The sequence below is a fragment of the Mustela erminea genome, chromosome 5, assembly GCF_009829155.1.
Source record: "Mustela erminea isolate mMusErm1 chromosome 5, mMusErm1.Pri, whole genome shotgun sequence".
Lineage (NCBI taxonomy): Eukaryota > Metazoa > Chordata > Mammalia > Carnivora > Mustelidae > Mustela > Mustela erminea.
Genome location: NC_045618.1, coordinates 51,877,192 through 51,895,509, shown reverse-complemented (window position 1 = coordinate 51,895,509; position 18,318 = coordinate 51,877,192). Strand labels below are relative to the sequence as shown.

Here is an 18,318-nt window from a genome sequence, read left to right as displayed (position 1 = left end):
CTGAGAATTTGAGCTGCCCTGGGCACAATCTGCACATGGCAGTTCGCAGAGAAATAGATTTAAAAAAAAAAAAAAAGACGGGCTTCTGCAGCCCCAAAATATGAAGTCTCCAAAACCCAGTCACAAATTCTACAGCAAGATGTCTTTCAACAGAAAGATACTAACTTAAAATTTTCAAAGATGAAATAGAACTTAAGACAGACTAGAAAGAGCCTTGTAGAGTTAAAAATAAACTAACAACAGCAACAAAAAGAGACAAACAGAAGACTGAAATAACTTGGTCCTTCTGATTTAATTTTTTTTTCTCTTTATCAGTATGGGCAAATTACCTCAAAGTCCTAAATATGGGTTCCTGCGGAGATTCCAATACTCCATATGCCAATCCTACCTTGATTAGATGACTTACCCAGTATGACCTAAGTGAAATCAGAGAGAAGGTACCACTTTGTCCTGTGTTGATCAAGGCTTGTGCATCACCTAACCACATCTGGAATAACGACCTCCCTATGAAGTCAGTGCCGCTCAAAGCAGGCACCACTGGTCCGCTTGGGCATGGTCGATGGCAAAACTCACAAACCCAATCACTTTCAGTGATGCAACCCCCAGGCAAGAGAATAACTGTATCATGCCACAGAAGTTAACTCAGGGTCCAAAACGTAGAGGTGTGAATGGGGAAGAGGATGGGACTGTATGGTCAAGGTTACTCTACCAATCAGCTCCTCCCAGACAGAAGCTTTGTTCCCCCGCAGGCTCAGCTCCCGCTCCCAGGTTTCTGGCTGAGGGAGCTTCATCCGCTTCCCAGCTCTGCTAGAATCCCATGGCCCAGGAAGGCGACTTCGAGAAAACGTTTGTAGGCTGGAAGGATATCTGGAACAGAAGAGGAAAATCTTATCATTTCAAAGCCGGCCGAAAATAACACAGAAGAGAGAAAGTCAGTCAGTCAAAGCTAGTCAGTTGCGCTTGCCACTAATGTGGCTGGGGTCAGAACTATAGGCACAGGGCCATGGAGGTTGAAAAGCCACAGGGTCACCCATGTGGATGGTATTTTCAGGGTGTGTCTTCTCACCTATAGCCCAGTAGGGCTTGGACGTGCTGAGCCGGCTCCCGGATGTGCAGTCGCTGCACTAACTTCTTGAGAGTGAACATCGGCTGCTTCTTTTTCTCTGGTACTGCACTATAGGTCTCCTCAAACTGTGGAAATATCCCCCAAGTCCCACAGAAGTCATTTAATCTATGACCATGTCACTTGCTTCAGAAATCAGAACTGCAGACATCCTATACCTACGAGGTAATTTCTTCCCCCAATGTAGATCTGGGCAAAGAGTAGGAAGAGGCAGCAAAAGTCACCAGCAACAAGAACTTCTGCAGTGAGCATACCATTGTAGCTCTTTGGGGTCACTGTGTTTCATGTACACAAGATTGAACTATCAATAGTTAACACAGGATAACTGGCTTGTGAAAAACAAGATGGGGATGGAATGAACAGAGAACATCTCTTTCTTAGAGGGAGGGAAAGGAAAAAGCAGCTTTTATTTAAATCACTGAGACTTGGAGGAGGAGGTAAATGGAGGCATCAGAAAACACAAGCCACAGGGAGTGGAAAAACAGAACAAAGTTGCCTTTCTATGGTGTCTTCTACAATAGAAGAGCTAAGATTGGGATATATTATTAGAATGAAGAGAAAAGATCAGTTGACCAACTGAGAATGTTTTCTCTTATAATAATCACCATAATATTTTCCCAATAATCTATTTTAATGATGATGATGTTGGTCATAGCTAACACTTACTCAGTGCCAGGTACTGTGAGAAATATTTTAAATTCAGGGTGTCTGGGTGACTCAAGTCATGATCCTGGGGTCCTAGGATTAAGTCCCATATCAGGCTCACTGCTCAGCAGCTCTTGCTGTCCCCAACTTGTACTCTGTCTCTGTCTCTCTCTCTCTCTCAATACCTCTCTCTCACACACACACAAAATAAATAAAATCTTTTTTTAAAGATTTTATTCATTTATTTGACAGAGAGCGATCACAAGTAGCCAGAGAGGCAAGCAGAGAGAGAGAGAAGGAAGCAGGCTCCTGCTGAGCAGAGAACCCAATGTGGGGCTCAATTTCGGGACCTTGAGACCATGACCCAAGCCGAAGGCAGAGGCTCAACCCACCCAGCCACCCAGGAACCCCAAAATAAATAAAATCTTAAAAAAAAAAGAAATACTTTAAATTCAGTGACTGATTTAATCCTCACAAGAACCCAATGAAGTACCCAATGAGGCACTGCTATTATCCCTATTTTATATCTGAGGAAACAGAGGTAAGACAGGGTAAGTCATTTGGCAAAGTTTGCATAACCAGCGAGTGGTGCTGGTGGGGGGATTCAAACCCAGGTCTAATTCCTGATTCTATGCTTTTAACCACAAAGTGCAGTGCTTTATTTGTCATTAAATGCAAAAATGCTTGGTTTGGTTTTAAAACTTCCTCCAGAAGTTTTATACTTTATAAAGTATATACTTTATAAGTTTCATACTTTCTTTCTTTCTTTGGGAGAGAATGGTGGGGGGTGGAGAGAGAGAACCTCAAGAAGATTCCCTGATATGTGAGAAGCCCAACGTGCAGGGCTCAATCCCATGACCCCGAGATCATGAACTGAGTCAAAATCAAGAGTCAGATGCTTAACCAACTGAGCCACCCATGTGCCCATATTTCATACACTGTTAACTCACTTACCCAGCTGTACGTGCCACCAGTCCGTAAATAGTAAGGGAAGCAACATGGGAAATAAAAGGAGCCTTTCCCAGTGCTCTCAAACCTGACCCTACAATCACAACTGAGAACTCCCCAGGAAGTTGGAAATTGGAATATGCCTACCACATCTTGAGTATTTCTAAACCAAACAAAATTCCATTTCTAAATATTAGCTGATAAAAGGTTTTACATGCCCATGTGGAACCCCAGAACAAGGCACTCACCTTTTTCTGTTCATCTTTAAGAGGCCTCAGGTACCTCGGCCAGTGTTTTTGTGTCTCAGAAAATGGGCGCCCTGTCTTCTGTAGGGATAGGAGAAGCAATTTCAAAATGGGAAATGGAACCCATCCTTGGAGAGAGCCATTCCAATGGTTCCAAAGGTCCATCTCTGCCAAAAAGGAAGCCAGCCAAGACAGCCCTGCCCTGTCTGCCCGCTGAGCTCTACTCAGCCTTTCCCTCTGCCTTTCTCTGACTCCTTTTATACGGTAGGAACATGTCAGAGGCTTAGTGTGGGATTCCCCAGGGTCAGCAGGTTCCTTCGACCTCCTGCCCACCCCCCTTTTCCAGAGAGAAGGGGCCTAGGCTGTGAATGATCAGACTGAGCAGGGACTGACTGGGGGCCGGGGAGGCGGGCGGGGGCGACTCTTGGCCCGGTGCTTCCGAGGGTTGTACTTAGCCAGCTGGTACTCATCAAACTGGGCAAATTTGTCAGTCATAGCAGCACGCAGGCAGGCAGGCAGGGGCACCAGCTTGTCCTCCTCTCCTCCAGCCAGGTTCTGTCAGTGAGAGAGGAAAGACCCTCAGGAGCAAGACACAGATCAACCCTCTACAACAAGGCAAGACCACTTCACAGGGATAAATGAGGGCACAGAAGAAGAAGATGGTTTCCAGCCCCAGCTCTAGAGTGATCATTTCTACAGTCCTGGCTAGTTGGCAGACTTCTCTGATTCTCATCTCCCGCATCATAAACACAAGGTCCAGAATAAGACCAATTTTTCTCCCACTGTGGCCCAGCTCTTCTCAGTCATATTCTCTCTATTGGCAACCCAGCACAATCCAGGGAGAAGCTGTCCTATCTGGGAAGCAAAGCTGAGGACAACTGAGGGGAGGTGGAACTAGATGAGAATTTTCCGCAGGGATGTGATAAGCAAGGGAGAGGGAACCAGTGAGAGTCAAAGCTCAGGGAACATACCTGGTAGAACTTGGCTACCTGGATCCAATCAGAAGGTAGCTGGACAATGGCACAGAAATAGCGTCGCAGGTGGGGGCGGCAGACCGGCAAGAAGGCAGCAATGGCCAACACTTTGTTGGCCACAGTACGGATGTTCAGCTGCTGCCTGGCGTACAGAGCTGCCTGAGGGACAGGGTGGGGAAAGCTGGCATCTCAGCCACTTGTCCCAAAGCATCATGCCCCAGACAAACTCACTTGCTTAATCCACCTGCATAAAACCTTTCCTGAACACTTCACAATGTCTATAAAACAGAAAGCCCAAGCCTGCTGGCTTGGAAGGCTACATCCTCCATACTCTCGCCCTTATCCACCTTTGCAGCATGGCTTCTTCTGAGTCTACTGATCACCTTCCAAGTTAACCAGGTACTTAGAGGGCTTCCCACCACCAAGGGCCATTGAAAATTACCCAGGGTAATTTTCAGGCCACCCCCACCGCCTCCCTGTCCCCCAGTCAATCCGTGCTCAACCTGGTCATAGAAAACATCCCTCCTCCCCTGTTTCTCTTCTTCTGAAACATTCACTGCCTACTACTCCATTTGCATTTATGTAATACTTGGGAATGTTCTGCTTCCCTAACAATATCATAAGCTCCTTAAAAGCCAGATCCAAGTTTCATAATCTTCAAGGCCTAGTTTTGAGTACTTAGCCTGTGTAGTTACTAAACAAATGAGCCCTAGTATACTCTTCCCAATCTCATCTTCCCCCCAACTCCTCAAAGAACCTCAGGAACTAGCCCTCAGACTCACCCAGAGATCCTACTCCCTTCCCACAAAGCCGGCCACCATTCCCCTCCCACACCATGGCCACAGTTCTTGCCTCCCAGCTTCCAGTTCCCATCCAACCACTCCTTCACACCACAGTACCTTAAGGATGAATTCAGGCTCCAAAGGTGCAAGTTCACTACAGACTTCAAAGAGAGTACCCGAGGTCATGTCAGCTGCAGCTTCTATGTTTACCTCTGATGTCAGAGAGGAGCACAGCAGGCTTATGAGAACCATCTGAGAATTGAGAAAGAGAGGGGAGAAAGGATGAAAGAGATCATGAGGACCAACTCAAGCACCCACTCAGGCCGATTTACGAAATCAAGAGCAGAGAGAAATGACCCCCACATTCAGAAAGATGTCTGTCCAACTGAGAGATTAGAAAAGGTGATTAGGGAATGAGAAATAGGGCTGGGTGATACCCCATCCTTCCCCTGCCATCTGTGGAGGGGAACTGGTTTGGCCCTTGGTCACCACCCCTCCCACACCACCTCACACCATTCCCTCCACCATCATCAATCTCTCCCCAGCACTGGAACTTTTACCTTCTTGTCCTTAAGGGCCTGGTCAGTGGGCCCAGGATGAGATTCAGAGTCCTCAGTGGTGAGCTTCAGGACAGGCTCCTCCACCTTCTCTTCCTCTCCCAAGCTTAGATTATAAACAGGCATCTGAACCTCTACCCATTCCCTCTCTTCCGGCATTTTCTCTTCTGAAGAGGAACAAGAGCCCTGGGGATAGTGGCAGTTGATAATCACATAGACAGATCCGAAGACAGATCTCTCAAACACAGACAGATCTGAAGGCAGATCCCAGGCATAGGAGGAGTCTACATCTATCTTCCAGAACCAAAACTCCTTCTCCCTCCCCCCTCACACCCGGACATCCATCTCTCTTGGCTGACAGAGTGACCCCTCACTGTCACACACACCACCTTTCCCAATTCAACCTTCTGAGCCTTTGCTCAGACGCTCTGAGATCTTCCCCTTCTTTCATTTCCTTATTGATGCCACAGCCGAGGAGTCCAAGGCTCCTCACACACACCTCCTATAATACTATTAAGATATTCTGGATTCAGGAAAAAAAAAAAAAAAAGGCCAAGTCCCAGATCAATCCTCCAGCAACCGTGAGCTGCTTAACTTCTGAGTCTCAGCTTCTTCACTCCCTACAACCTATTTGATGGGGCCATTAGAAGATTAAATAGGGTAATATATATATGGCTCTTTGCAAATTGCAAAGCCCTAAATAAATGTAAGACGGCAATAGTAATCCTGACAATGACCCTCTGAGACAGATTTTCACCGACCACATTTTAAAGGGAAAGAAATCAAAGCTTCAACAGGTTAAGTCTTGGCCAAGGTTGTATGGCTTGTTGTTGGCAGAGACAGTATAGCCTCTGCCTCAGTCTGATACCCAAGTCCATACAGAAGAAATGTGTGTTTATCTACTGATTCTGCCCTGTATGCTAAAAGTGTGTGTGTAGATGTATACAAGTGGACACATGTTTACACCTGTACATATAGGGAAGTGGGCCATGGTATGGCAGATGTCTTCCCTGCTGGACATAAGACCTCAGAAGCACTTGCTTGGCTGCTACTCCAATATCACGCTGCCCGTCCTCCTGAGCAGAGGCTTTCTAAGGCCAGCTCTATTGTCCAGAATATCTGAACTTGATATGCGGTAAAAGTAGTGACGCTGAAGACGACAGCCCGAGGGTCAAGGGGCCCTCAGGAAGACGCTCTGAGGACAGAAGGTACACAGACACAGAGCAGCAGAGGGGAAACTGAGGCACCAAGGCTAGGGACAAAAGCATCCAACAGACATGCATGGACAAGTGCCTGGAGCTATTACCAAAGCTGTTTCAGGAGCTTTCTCTGTGGCAGAGATGGATTTCGAGGCTGTGGGGCAGCTCAGACAGGCTAGCCCCTCAGAGAGGCACTGGGCCCTAGGAGGCTCAGAGAGTGAGAGGTTGCTGATGTTCAGACTACACACATCAGCTTGCACCAGGTGAGCTCTCTGGAGACAGTGGAGCAAGGGGCTGGTAGACACAGAACTTTTTAGAACAGGGAGCATGGCCAAGCACTGATTCTCCAACGAGAGGATGTCTGGGTGGACAGAAACATGCCCATGTAGTTTCTCCATAGTCTTCAGGTCAGGAAGTGTGGCCAGGCACCGGTTTTCTAAGGAGAGAATGTCTGGGTGGGCAGATACATGCCCATGTGGTTTCTCCATGGGCTGCAGGTTGGGGAGGGTGGCCAGGCTCCGGTTTTCTAAGGAGAGGATATCTGCGTGGGCAGAGACATGCCCATGTGGTTTCTCCATGGGCTGCAGGTTGGGGAGGGTGGCCAGGCTCCGGTTTTCTAAGGAGAGAATGTCCAGGTGGGCAGACGCATGCCGGTGGAGTTTCTCCATAGCTGGACCCCAACCAGTATATGCCTAGAAGGAGAGAAAGACAGGTGATGAGCTCCTGGCTGCACTGGAGTGTGTTTGCCCTCGGAGTATGTCTTTCCCACAGTCCTCCTGGTAATCCCAGTGACCTGCAGGCAGGGAACAACCAATATTTCTTTTTCAAAGAATGGGTTCATTCTAAGGATATATTCTGAAAATATTATACAGAGAGAATGCAGGGAGCATTCTAAATGAGAGAAATAGGGGAAAGATAAGGCAGAAGCTGAAGAGCAGAGAAATTTAAAAAAAAAAAAAAAGTACTGGAGATGAAAGGGATATGTCTCCTCACAAAGGGGTAAAGGAGGCCCCTAGAGCTATTAGTGTAATCCCAACTAAGGGATCATATTTGTAATCTGGACTCTAGACTCTAAGCTCTAGAGAAACAAAAAAATTTTTTAAAGATTTTATTTATTTATTTGGCAGACAGAAATCACAAGTAGGCAGAGAGGCAGGCAGAGAGAGGAGGAGAGAAGCAGGCTCCCCCCTGAGCAGAGAGCCTGATGCCGGGCTCCATCCCAGGACCCTGAGATCATGACCTGAGCTGAAGGCAGAGGCTTAACCCACTGAGCCACCCAGGTGCCCAAAACAAATATTTTGATCAAGATGTCTATATTCAACAGCCTCAACTTCCTTGCCTCCTACTCACTGTTCAACCAACTAAGTGGCATTCTGTCCCTCCTATTCCCCCAAGGTTGTCCCCTTGGTTAACCAATGGAATTCTTGTTACAATGAGAACAAGCACATCTTGGCCCTTATCTTACCTCATCTCTCAAGCAGAATATGACACTGTGGCTCACTCTCTCACTGAAACCCTCTTTTCTCTTTGGCTGTCTTGGTGCCACTGTCTTGATTTTCCTCTTATATCTCTTACCTTCTCTTCATGAAGGCTCTTTCCCCGCCATCGCTTGAATGTTGAAGCCCCTTAGAATTCTATTCTAATCTTACATACTTTCCCAAGAAAGGCTCCACATAACATTTCTGTGCTGCAAATGCACAAAATTATTCCTTGATTTAGATCTCATCTGAGTTTCGTATTCATTTACCCATTTGCCTACTAGACATCTCCACTTGGATGACTCAAAGGTACCCAAAACTCCAGACCCAAATGTATCACCTTTCTCCCTCTCTTTCTCAACTCTATTCCATCTCCTTTCCCCTCTCTGCTTATAGAGATACGGAGTGAAATAGACTTGAGTTTGAATCCTGATGGGACCCTGAATCTACTTGGGTTGGTTAGTTGAACTCTCTGTGCCTCAGTTTCCTCATCTACAAAACTGACATAAATGCCTACCTCATAGAGTTATTATAAGAATAAATAAAAATGTACTAAGCATTTAGAACAGTGCCTGGTAATTAGTAAGTATTCAATAAATGGAAGCTATTGTTATTATCATCCAGTAAACTATCAAATCCTATTGGTTCTACTCCCTCAATGTCTCTCAAATCTATCCAATTCTCTGCATTCTGCCTGCCACCATCTTTGTTGAAACCCTACTCTCACACAGTATGTAAATTTGTCTAAAGGAGTTCCTCAGGATATACCACAGCCATGATTTATATTGCCTTGTTTATTTTACCATGATAAAAAATTATTTTGTTTGCTTACTTGCCTACTTGTTCCGGGTTTCTCCTTACTAAAATAAAACTCCCTGAGGGTCAAGGAGCTCCTCTGCATGGCCAGCATCACCCACATAACCTGGCTTTTGATCCTCTCCCAACCTCATCCCTTAGTGCTACTCCCATCTAAGCTGCAATCATACACACTCTTTTAAGTTTGTGAATTGCCAAGGTATCTTTTGACTTTGGATCTTTACACAGGCAGACGCCTAAAATACTCTTCCTTTTACCAGGAGCACTTCCTTTCCCAGCTCCTCCTTTACCAGTCCAAATTCTACTTTCTTGCCATTCTGCAGGCCTCAGTTTAATAGTCAGTTCCTCCAAGGAGCCTTTGCTGACAGCCAGCCCGTCTAATATAGGCGCCTCTATGTTCTCACAACAGCAAACCTGCTCTATTACAAAACACATTCCTTACATTGTAGTTGTCTGTTTGTCTTTCCCCCCACCAGACTATAAATTCCTGAGGACAGAGATCCTTTTTGCCTTGTTCACCAATATTTCTAAAATGCCTCGTCAGTGGGATTTAGAGGCTTTTAGAGAATCTGGTGAAAGCTGTGTAGCTTTTTCAAAGAAAAAGATGAGTATATACCATTTTGTACTCGAACTTTCAGGGAGTCCATTCATGGATCTCTTAAAATCCCCCATTAAGTGCAAATTAAGAACTTCTGCCTGGCAAAATGCTTAAATTTCTATCATGAGGAATGTATTTACTTACTTATTGGACAAGTGCTTATCACCTATTTACATTTAAGTATTTTAGGAATAAGTATGTTGTTAAGTCAATCACTTGATTGACTTAATGCACAAGAGCTTAGGGACAGGACTGCAGAATACTTCCAAGAAGACTTAGACTGACAATCCAGAACTAGAAAAGACAATGCTATCTCACCAGACACTAGTACACTACATTAGTACATCAGTGTGAACAAATTACATCAAGAGTGATGGCCTCTGTGCCCTAGTAGACTTCCTTCATGTCTTTGCACTATATAAGGAAGAGGAGTGGGAAATCTCAGAACTGACTCAAGATATATCAAAACAAAACAAAATAAAAAGTCTTAAAATAGGGATGTCTGGGTGGCTCAGTTGGTTCAGGTCATGATCCCACCATCCTGGGATCCCGTGCTTCCCCAGGAGCCTGCTTCTCCCTCTGCCTCCTGCTCCTCCTGCTTCCCCCCCCACCGACAAATAAATAAACTCTTTAAAAAAAACTAAATAAAAAATTTAAAAAGTCTTACAATAAAAACTAAGTTAACAGAAAAATACAGTTAAATATTTTTGCACCCTGGAGTTGTTTGTGAAGGGAGACTCAGCTGGACTACAACTGGAAAGTAAAAATCCCATCTCCAGTTCGATTCTCCAGAAATAACCACTGCTAACTGTTCTATATGAACAATTTCAGACACTTCCTATACATATACATGTTTATCCCCCACCCACCCTTCCCTCTTTTTTTTTTTTTTTTTTTTTCTGCAGTACACCAGGAGGACCACACTTTACACACTATTCTCTGCTTAGTAGATCTTGGAGACCTTGCCGGGGTAACACATTAGTACCGCTTATAAGCGGGCTGATACTCTCCTGCGTCGGCACACCCCGGTATTAGAAGCGACGGTCACACCATCTACTGCTCTGTAATGGCAGCTTCTCTAGAGCAGAGTGACTCATTCTCACTGGGTCTCTTTCCATGTGCTTCCATCCCCTGCCACCCCACCCCCACAGTCTCCGCCGGCTCCCCCACTTTTCCTTTCACAACCACACCCCGTCCCGAGCAGCCGGAGGACGCGGCGGCCAAAGGCTCCCTGCCGGCGCCAGGACCTCCCGGCTCTCCCGAGCGTCCGGAGGGGCCGCGCTAGGTCCTTCCCGCCGGCTCCCCACTGCCGAGCTCAGCGCCCCGGACCCCAGGCCCCGGCCGGCTTCTACCTGCACCCGGACCGTCCCCGGAACCCACGGGGCTGGCAGACGCTGGCTGACGGGGAGCGTGCCGGTCCTTGGCAGCAGGAAGCCGGGCAGGACTCTCGGCTCCGCCAGTAGGAAGAGTGGAAGCCGGAGGAGGAGCGAGCGGGGAACGCGGAGGGGACGGCGCTCGGGCGTGGACGCGGCCCGGGCGGGGTGCGGCGGCTGCCACCAGCGAGCACAAGGCCACGGGGAGCTGAGCCGCCGGCTGGTGGTCGGAACGCGTAGAGGACGCTGCAACCTCTCCCGGACCCGACTTTAGTCCCCGCCCCACTCGCGTCCCTCGCACTCCCCCTCCCGCCTCCTCCTTTCTCCTGTTGTGTCCTCAAACTCGGCTTCTGGGGAGGGATTTTGGCATGTTCTCCTCCTATCTGGGCTCTTTTGCTCTTGGTGTCAAAAATAGGTGGACCCTTCCTCCTAAAGTTACTTGGTGAGAGTGGAAATAAAAGGTGAGAGAAAGTCTAATTCCCTGTAACCTGGGGAAATGCAGTGGCCTGTTAGCAGGTGTAGATATGGAATAATTAAGGCAGAGTGAGCTGAGAGCGTGCCAGCGTCCACCTGGAAGAGATCCGTGGATTACAAAGAATCTATTTGGAGCTATCCTGAAAAGCTAAGCAGAACTTTTCCCAGAAGGTAGGACTAGGCTCTGGAAAGAGACAAGTGACCTTTAGGATGGTAATGCTAGTGCCATTTCATAAAGAGAAGAGCCAAACAGATAGTAGCAGGAGAAATGTGTTTAGCTTGGGTAGACAGATTTCTGTCTTCTGGAAAATAATCCCTTCGTTAGGGAGGTACTCTTAGTTCTCAGGTAAACACCTGAGCATTAGCTCCGACTTGGGGACATCCTGTCTTCTCAAATTATTGAGCCAGAGTCCAGTTTCTTTCCTTAGATGATTCCCTAGCTACCTGCCTTATCAGTCCCAACACTCTGTTCTTAAAACAGATAGATATTTTTATGCCTACATTTATGTAGGCATTATGAACTACAATGTATAAATAATGTATTTTACCTACACACATAATTTAAAAATTTATAAAATGTCTAAAGAGATATAAAAGAATAGAAGGAAGATGATTTATTATAAAACACTATGTGGGGGCGTCTGTGTGCTCAGATGGGTAAGCGTCTGCCTTTGGCTCAAGATTATGATCTCCAGGTGCAGGATTGAGCCCACATCTATCAGTCCCGCTCCCAGCTCAACAAGAATTCTGCTTCTCCCTCTCCCTCTGCCTCTCCCCCTACTTGTGCTCTCTCTCTCTCAAATGAATAGATAAAATATGTTTTAAAAAATAAAATACTGTGCATTTATATATATAAATATTTGGGCACAACATTCGAAAAGACAATGTGGTCCTCAGATACATGCAGCTCTATGTAGAATTACCTTGACTGTAACAGCTACAAATACAGCACGATATGGGTATGTTAGGATGGTGATTCAAATACCATAAATAGGGGTGGCTGGGTGGCTCAGTGGGTTAAGCATCTACCTTCAGCTCAGGTCATGATCTTAGGGGCCTGCGACTGAGACCTGCACGGGGCTCTCTGCTCAGCAGGGAGGCTGCTTCCCCCTCTCTCTCTGCCTACCTCTCTGCCTACTTGTGATATCTCTTTTTCTGTGAAATAAATTTATTTCTGTGAAATCAATAAATAAGATCCTTTTTTAAAATGCTATCTTATTAAAAAAAAAAGAGACAAATACCAAAATAGAGGTACTGATGTGGCATGATTTCCAAAATGCCAAATAATTTCTGGCAAATTTTCAAACAAAACAAGAAGTCATCATCCCATAATATTTATAGTAGTAGCATTCCTGGAAAGCTCAGGATATATTAAACCATATTTAAAATGCCTTATGATTATATTTAAAATAAAATAAAATCTTAATTATAATGGGTTTTCAACTACATGAGTGACTGGCAAATCATTCAAAGTTCTCAGTGATGCAGGGTCGCTTATTACGTGGGAGGGCTCTGCACAGTTGCTGAATGTCTAGCAATCTTGGCTAGACATTAATCCTGCCCATTAAACGTCTATGGATAACTGTAATAATTATGAGAGGAAAAAAAGCCTCCACAAATTTCTGAATCCACTCCCCAGGTGCATTACTGCTCATTGGAGGTCTGTCTCAAGGGGAAGGAGAGGAGTTTGGTGAAGGAACACCAGATCTAGGAAACCCGTGGGGTGCCTGGGTGGCTTAAGAGATAAAACCTCCAACTCTTGACTTCACTCAGGTCGTGATCTCAGGGTCATGAGGTTGAGCCCTGGGACAGGCTCTGTACTGGGCATTGAGCCTGCTTTACATTCTCTCTCTGCCCCTCCCTGCCTGTCCTGCCCTCCATATGCCCACGCACTCTCTCTAAACAAACAAAAAAACAACCCTAGGAGCCAGAAAGAAGAGGTCCTGCAAAGAGACTCTAATGGTGGCATATTGAGAAGGAAATAAGAGATGAAAAGAGTGGAGTGCACATATGACTTCCTTCTGAAGGCCTAAATCTCTAAGGCCTGCTCCCCTTAGAATAAGGGGAATACCTAAGATAATTGTCCCATCTCAAGGCCTCCTCCTCTGCAGCTCTCCATGGGAACTATCTGCCCTACCAGTGAAAGAACAGGATATGCAAGCCCTTCCAACTTAATCCAATGAGCTTTGACGCTTCAGATCAGAGAACTCCCATCAGATGCAGGGAGAATACCAACCGGGGCCCCCTACTTCCTGATTTACTAGGAAGATCAAGAGTTTACTTTCTGGTTAGTTGTCGCAACAAAGAAATTTAAGGCCAGCAAAGCCTAAACACTGGAACTACTGGAGATCTTTTAAAAAGTCCATAACCCAGAGGCACCTGGGTGGCTCACTTTGTTGTCTCCCACTCTTGGTTTTGGCTCAGGTCATGATCTCAGTCAGGGTTGTGAGATCCAGCCCACTGGCAGGCTCTGCTCTCAGCAGGGAATCAACTTGAGATTGTCTCTCTCCCTCTCCCTCTCCCTTTTCCATTTGGCTCAGGACTCGCACACACGTGCAGTCTCTCTTTCTCTCTAAAATAAATAAGTGAATAAATAAATTTTAAAAATCTTTTTTAAAAAATTCCATAACCCTGGCCCCACCCCAGACCAGTTAAATCACAGTCTTCTGAGTCGGACCTGGGTACCAGTAGTTTTTGAAGCTCCCTAGATGATACTAATACGCAGGCAAGTTTGGGAACTTCTGCCCCAGGGTCTTGCTAATCAAACTATGGAATTGTTGACCACTATCATCAGTATCACCTTGCTAGAAACACAGACTCTCAGCCTCCACCCCTGACCTATGAATCACAAACTATAATTTAACAAGATTCCCAGATTATTCCCACTCACATTAAACTTTGAGAAGCACTAATCTTGACAAGTGGAGTGGGCCCTGGCGTCTGTTTTTCCAAACCCTGGGGGCCAGATCTGGCAAATGGTGTTTTAACAGGCTCTCCAGGAGATTTTGATATATGCTAAAGTTTAATAACACCTGATTAAAACTGGGATTGCTTCTCACCACTCTCCACACCCCTTAAAATTTCTGATTCAGTAGATTTGGGATAGGACCCAAGAATTTGCATTTCTAACAAGTATTGTTCAGGTAATGTTGATTCTGATCTCTGATTCTGGGATCACATTTTGAAAAACACTGGTCTGGAGTGATTCTCCAGACAGAGAGACAGTAACTACCTACCCTACTGCAGTTTAATAAGGAAAGCTCCTGCGACACCTGAATTTCATATATATAGTTCATATATATTGGGCCCAACTTGATTCTGTCCCAGTGAGAGAGCCACTGACTAATCCATAAGGATATTTCAGCTGGATTTTGAGGGAGCCAGATGAATTATCTCTGCCTTGCAACAGAGAAAATCTCTCGGCTAGCAAAAAGTTTACAAAGTCCAAATGTAGTTTTTCTCTCCAGTGGACAGTTATAAATGCATATTGCCAATGTTTGTTCCATTGAGTCTTGCTTTCCTAAATTAGCCTCTTGAGTTGAAGCAAACTTTCTTCAGATTGTAGTGTCCAGACTGATTCCTTTCTGGGGCGAAGGAGTGCCATCCTCTGAGCCTTTTGAAACCCCTTTATTAAGGGCCCTCCCACCTATGAAAATTGTTCATCTCTTCTTATCTGCTTTATTGCACACTTCTTGTCCTCCCCCATTTTGATTCAACAAACACCTGCTATAATATTATATATCAACTACACTTCAATTAAAAAATTGTCTAATCTGTTAAGCATCTACCAAGTGCAAACGATAGCATGTAAAATATATAAAACATGCATTCTTCTCAAGGTGTCATGATCTCATGAAGGAGACAGACATACGCAGAAGTCACAAAATAATTAGGCAGAATTCTGGAAAACAACATGGAGGTTCCTCAAAAAGTTGTAAATAGAGCTATCCTATGACCCAGCAATCGCTACTGGGTATTTACCCTAAAGATACAAAGACTGTGATCTGAAGGGGCATGTGCACCCAAATGTTTATAGCATCAATGTCCACAATAGCCAAACTATGGAAAGAACCTAGATGTCCATCAACAGATGAATGGATAAAGAAGATGTGATATATATATATACAATGGAATACTATGCAGCCATCAAAAGAAATGAAATCTTGCCATTTGCAATGACATGGATGTAACTAGAAGGTATTATGCTAAATGAAATAAGTCAATCAGGGAAAAATAATTATCATGTGATTTCTCTGATACGAGGAATTTGAGAGGCAGGGCAGGGGGATGTTGTGGGGGGTAGGGAAGGGAAAAATGAAACAAGATGGGATCAGGAGGGAGACAACCCATAAGAGACTCTTAATCTCACAAAACAAACTGAGGGTTGCTGGGAAATGGGGGAGTAGGGATAGGGTGGTTGGGTTATGAATATTGGGGAGGGTATGTGCTATGGTGAGTGCTATGAAATGTGTAAGCCTGACGATTCACAGACCTATACCCCTGGGGCAAATAATACATTATATGTTAATAAAAATAATGTTTAAAAAAAGCTTTTATAAAAAAAAATAATAGGCATGGGGCGCCTGGGTAGCACAGTGGGTTAAGCCTCTGCCTTCTGCTCAGGTCATGATCTCAGGGTCCTGGGATCAAGCCCTGCATCAGGCTTTCTGCTCAGCAGGAAGCCGGCTTCCCCCTCTCTCTCTGCCTGCCTCTCTGCCTACTTGTGATCTCTCTCTCCATGTCAAATAAATAAGTAAAATCTTTTTAACAAATAGGCAGATTATGAAAAATGCTATATTCCACTAGGAAACAAACTATAGGTTTATGTGGGGAAGGGACTTTGAGCAACTTCCTGGAGAGATAGGACTTTGAACTGGGAAGGGCAGGCCTCCTCAGATAGGAAGCTGAGATGAGTGAGAACCTTGGGAATGTAAAGGCCACTGGTTTCAATGGATTTGTTCTTCTTTGTGAATAATTACCTTTAGACTTACAGCTTGTGTTTCTGTTCAGTCTAACTACTACCAACTTCGAAACATCATACAAGTTGTGATACACGGACAAGCACTTATTCAGTAGTACCTGACATCCCAAAGTAGCCCTCTGGGCCACCTGAAAGCTACAGAAGCCCATCAGCAGATTGCAAGAACTTTAGGGCATTTTTCTCTCTGACCCCTCTAACTCAAAACAACCCTGCGTTTTTGGTCTCTGACTGTTGACATTTACTAACACCTCTCTTCACCTTCCTGTAAGGGACTGTAAACTCTCCCTCTTTGTCTAGTCTTCCTTATCAGGTATGACAGATTAAAGTAGATCACAAATTTTTTGCTTCTCCTGTCACTGAGAATGGAGTCTGATTTTTCACTTCTTGAATCTGGGATGACTTGGTGACTTTCTGGGCCAATATATGTGCAGAAGTGTCATTCTGGGACTTTCGAGGCTAGGTCAAAGAAACTTTGCACCTTCTACCCAGGACTCTTGGAAGCCTCCCTTTGGAGGCTGCCGAGTAAGTTCAACTACCCTAAACTACCACACGGAAGAGGCCATGTACTGGAGCTTTAGTTAATGATCTCAGTTGAGTTAGTTTTCCAGCCACTCCCATGAGGGCACCAAACACGTGAACCTAGCTGTCTTGGGCATTCCAGACCAGCCCACTGACAAGCTGAATACAACCCAAGTAACCTCCATCAATGAACAAAGAACAGAAAAATCATCTAGCTAAACCCTACCTAAATTTAAGTGACACATAAAATCATGAGAAAAATGGTAAAGTAGTCGTTGTTTTAAGTCACTAAGTTTTGGGTAGTTTGTTATGCATCATTAGATAACTGGAACACTAGACCTGCAACATTTAAGGTTAGTTTACATCAGATTACATTGTAGCCAACCCACCCTCCTTAAACATCTTAAATCACATCCTAATACATTGGTTTGTGCAATAGTGACTTGCAGTAGAATTGCTTATCCTGGTAGGTAGGTTAGCTGAAGTAGATGTCAATCCAGGTAGCAAGCATCTCTGCTTGGACAAGGAGGCTCATATCTGTAGAAATGGCTACATTCCCTCATTATTCATTCAACAAATATTTCTTCATTGATATCAGATTAATCAGCATCCAAACCAACCTCTGAGATGTATGCAGTGAAGTCATGTTTCCCTAACAGCTGTATAGCCCCAGGGTTACAGTCAACAAATACAAGGAGACACTGTGGTGATCTATCAGATTCAGCACTCCTTCCCACCCTTGTGCCCTAGGATCAGTCTAGTCATTGTGTTCAGGGAAGTGACCTTGTTTCTCAGCCCACAGAGAGGTATTGGGAAGAGGTCTTAACAGATGACAGTGAATAGATTTAATATATTGTTCTGCCTTCTTCTACCTTTTGTATAAAAATGTAATATCAACTTTCATAATGTCTTGGGACATTGTTACATAATATTAGAACAAAAGAATCCATGCTGTCTAAAACTGTTAACAGGGGGCACCTGGGTGGCTCAGTGGGTTAAAGCCTCTGTCTTCAGCTCAGGTCAGGATCCCAGGGTGCTGGGATCAAGCCCCGCATCAGGCTCTCTGTTTAGCGGGGACCCTGCTTCCTCCTCTCTCTCTGCCTACTTGTGATCTCTGTCTGTCAAATAAATAAATACAATCTTAAAAAAAAAAAAAAAAACCTTTAAAACTCAGTTAACAGGTAACTTCAACACCTGCTCCCTGCATATTAGCCAACATGTGTTTGAACAGACTACACAAGTGGTCGGAGGCCATTTTGGGTGGCCACATTCTAGATATGCAGCTCTAACAAAAACTTACCCAGATTCACTACAGAAATTGCTATGGCTAGGTAATCTAGCACTTAGTATTGTCCCACAGCACTGCTCCTTGTGAGGACCTGAGAAGAGGAGTCCATGCTGTGAATCAGTTATCCTGGAGGCTCTGAATAGGGCTGGACAATCCTGCCTGTAGCTTGCTAGCCACATTTTAGCAGTTGGAGAAAAAGAGCTGTTAACACTTTCCTAACTATTCAGTTTCTCACTTGACAGTCTAAAGGGTTCGAATGACCTGCCCCAGTTGAAACAGTCAGTAAGAGAAGGAGCTAGGACTAGTACACAAGTCCCT

General features: G+C 45.0%; 1 protein-coding gene across 3 annotated transcripts in view; it reads right to left on the bottom strand.

Annotated features, from left to right (window-relative positions):
- The window catches only part of TEP1 (telomerase associated protein 1), a 38,277-nt gene extending 27,270 nt beyond the window's left edge, over positions 1-11,007 (bottom strand). Inside the window, exons 1-9 of one of the 3 annotated variants that reach the window (XR_004285756.1) lie at positions 10,718-11,006; positions 6,581-7,165; positions 5,278-5,460; positions 4,835-4,969; positions 3,933-4,094; positions 3,355-3,516; positions 2,965-3,042; positions 1,067-1,191; positions 710-867 (exon numbers count right to left, since the gene is read on the bottom strand). Coding sequence is in view for 2 of the 3 variants with exons in the window: in XM_032343155.1 (XP_032199046.1) it covers positions 710-867; positions 1,067-1,191; positions 2,965-3,042; positions 3,355-3,516; positions 3,933-4,094; positions 4,835-4,969; positions 5,278-5,460; positions 6,581-7,141 (1,564 nt within the window). In the remaining variant the exon portion in view is untranslated. Of the gene's footprint in view, positions 1-709; positions 868-1,066; positions 1,192-2,964; positions 3,043-3,354; positions 3,517-3,932; positions 4,095-4,834; positions 4,970-5,277; positions 5,461-6,580; positions 7,166-10,717 lie in introns of all 3 variants that reach the window. The other 2 variants (XM_032343155.1, XM_032343154.1) reach the window with 2 other exon arrangements.
- Between the last annotated feature and the right edge of the window lie 7,311 nt (positions 11,008-18,318).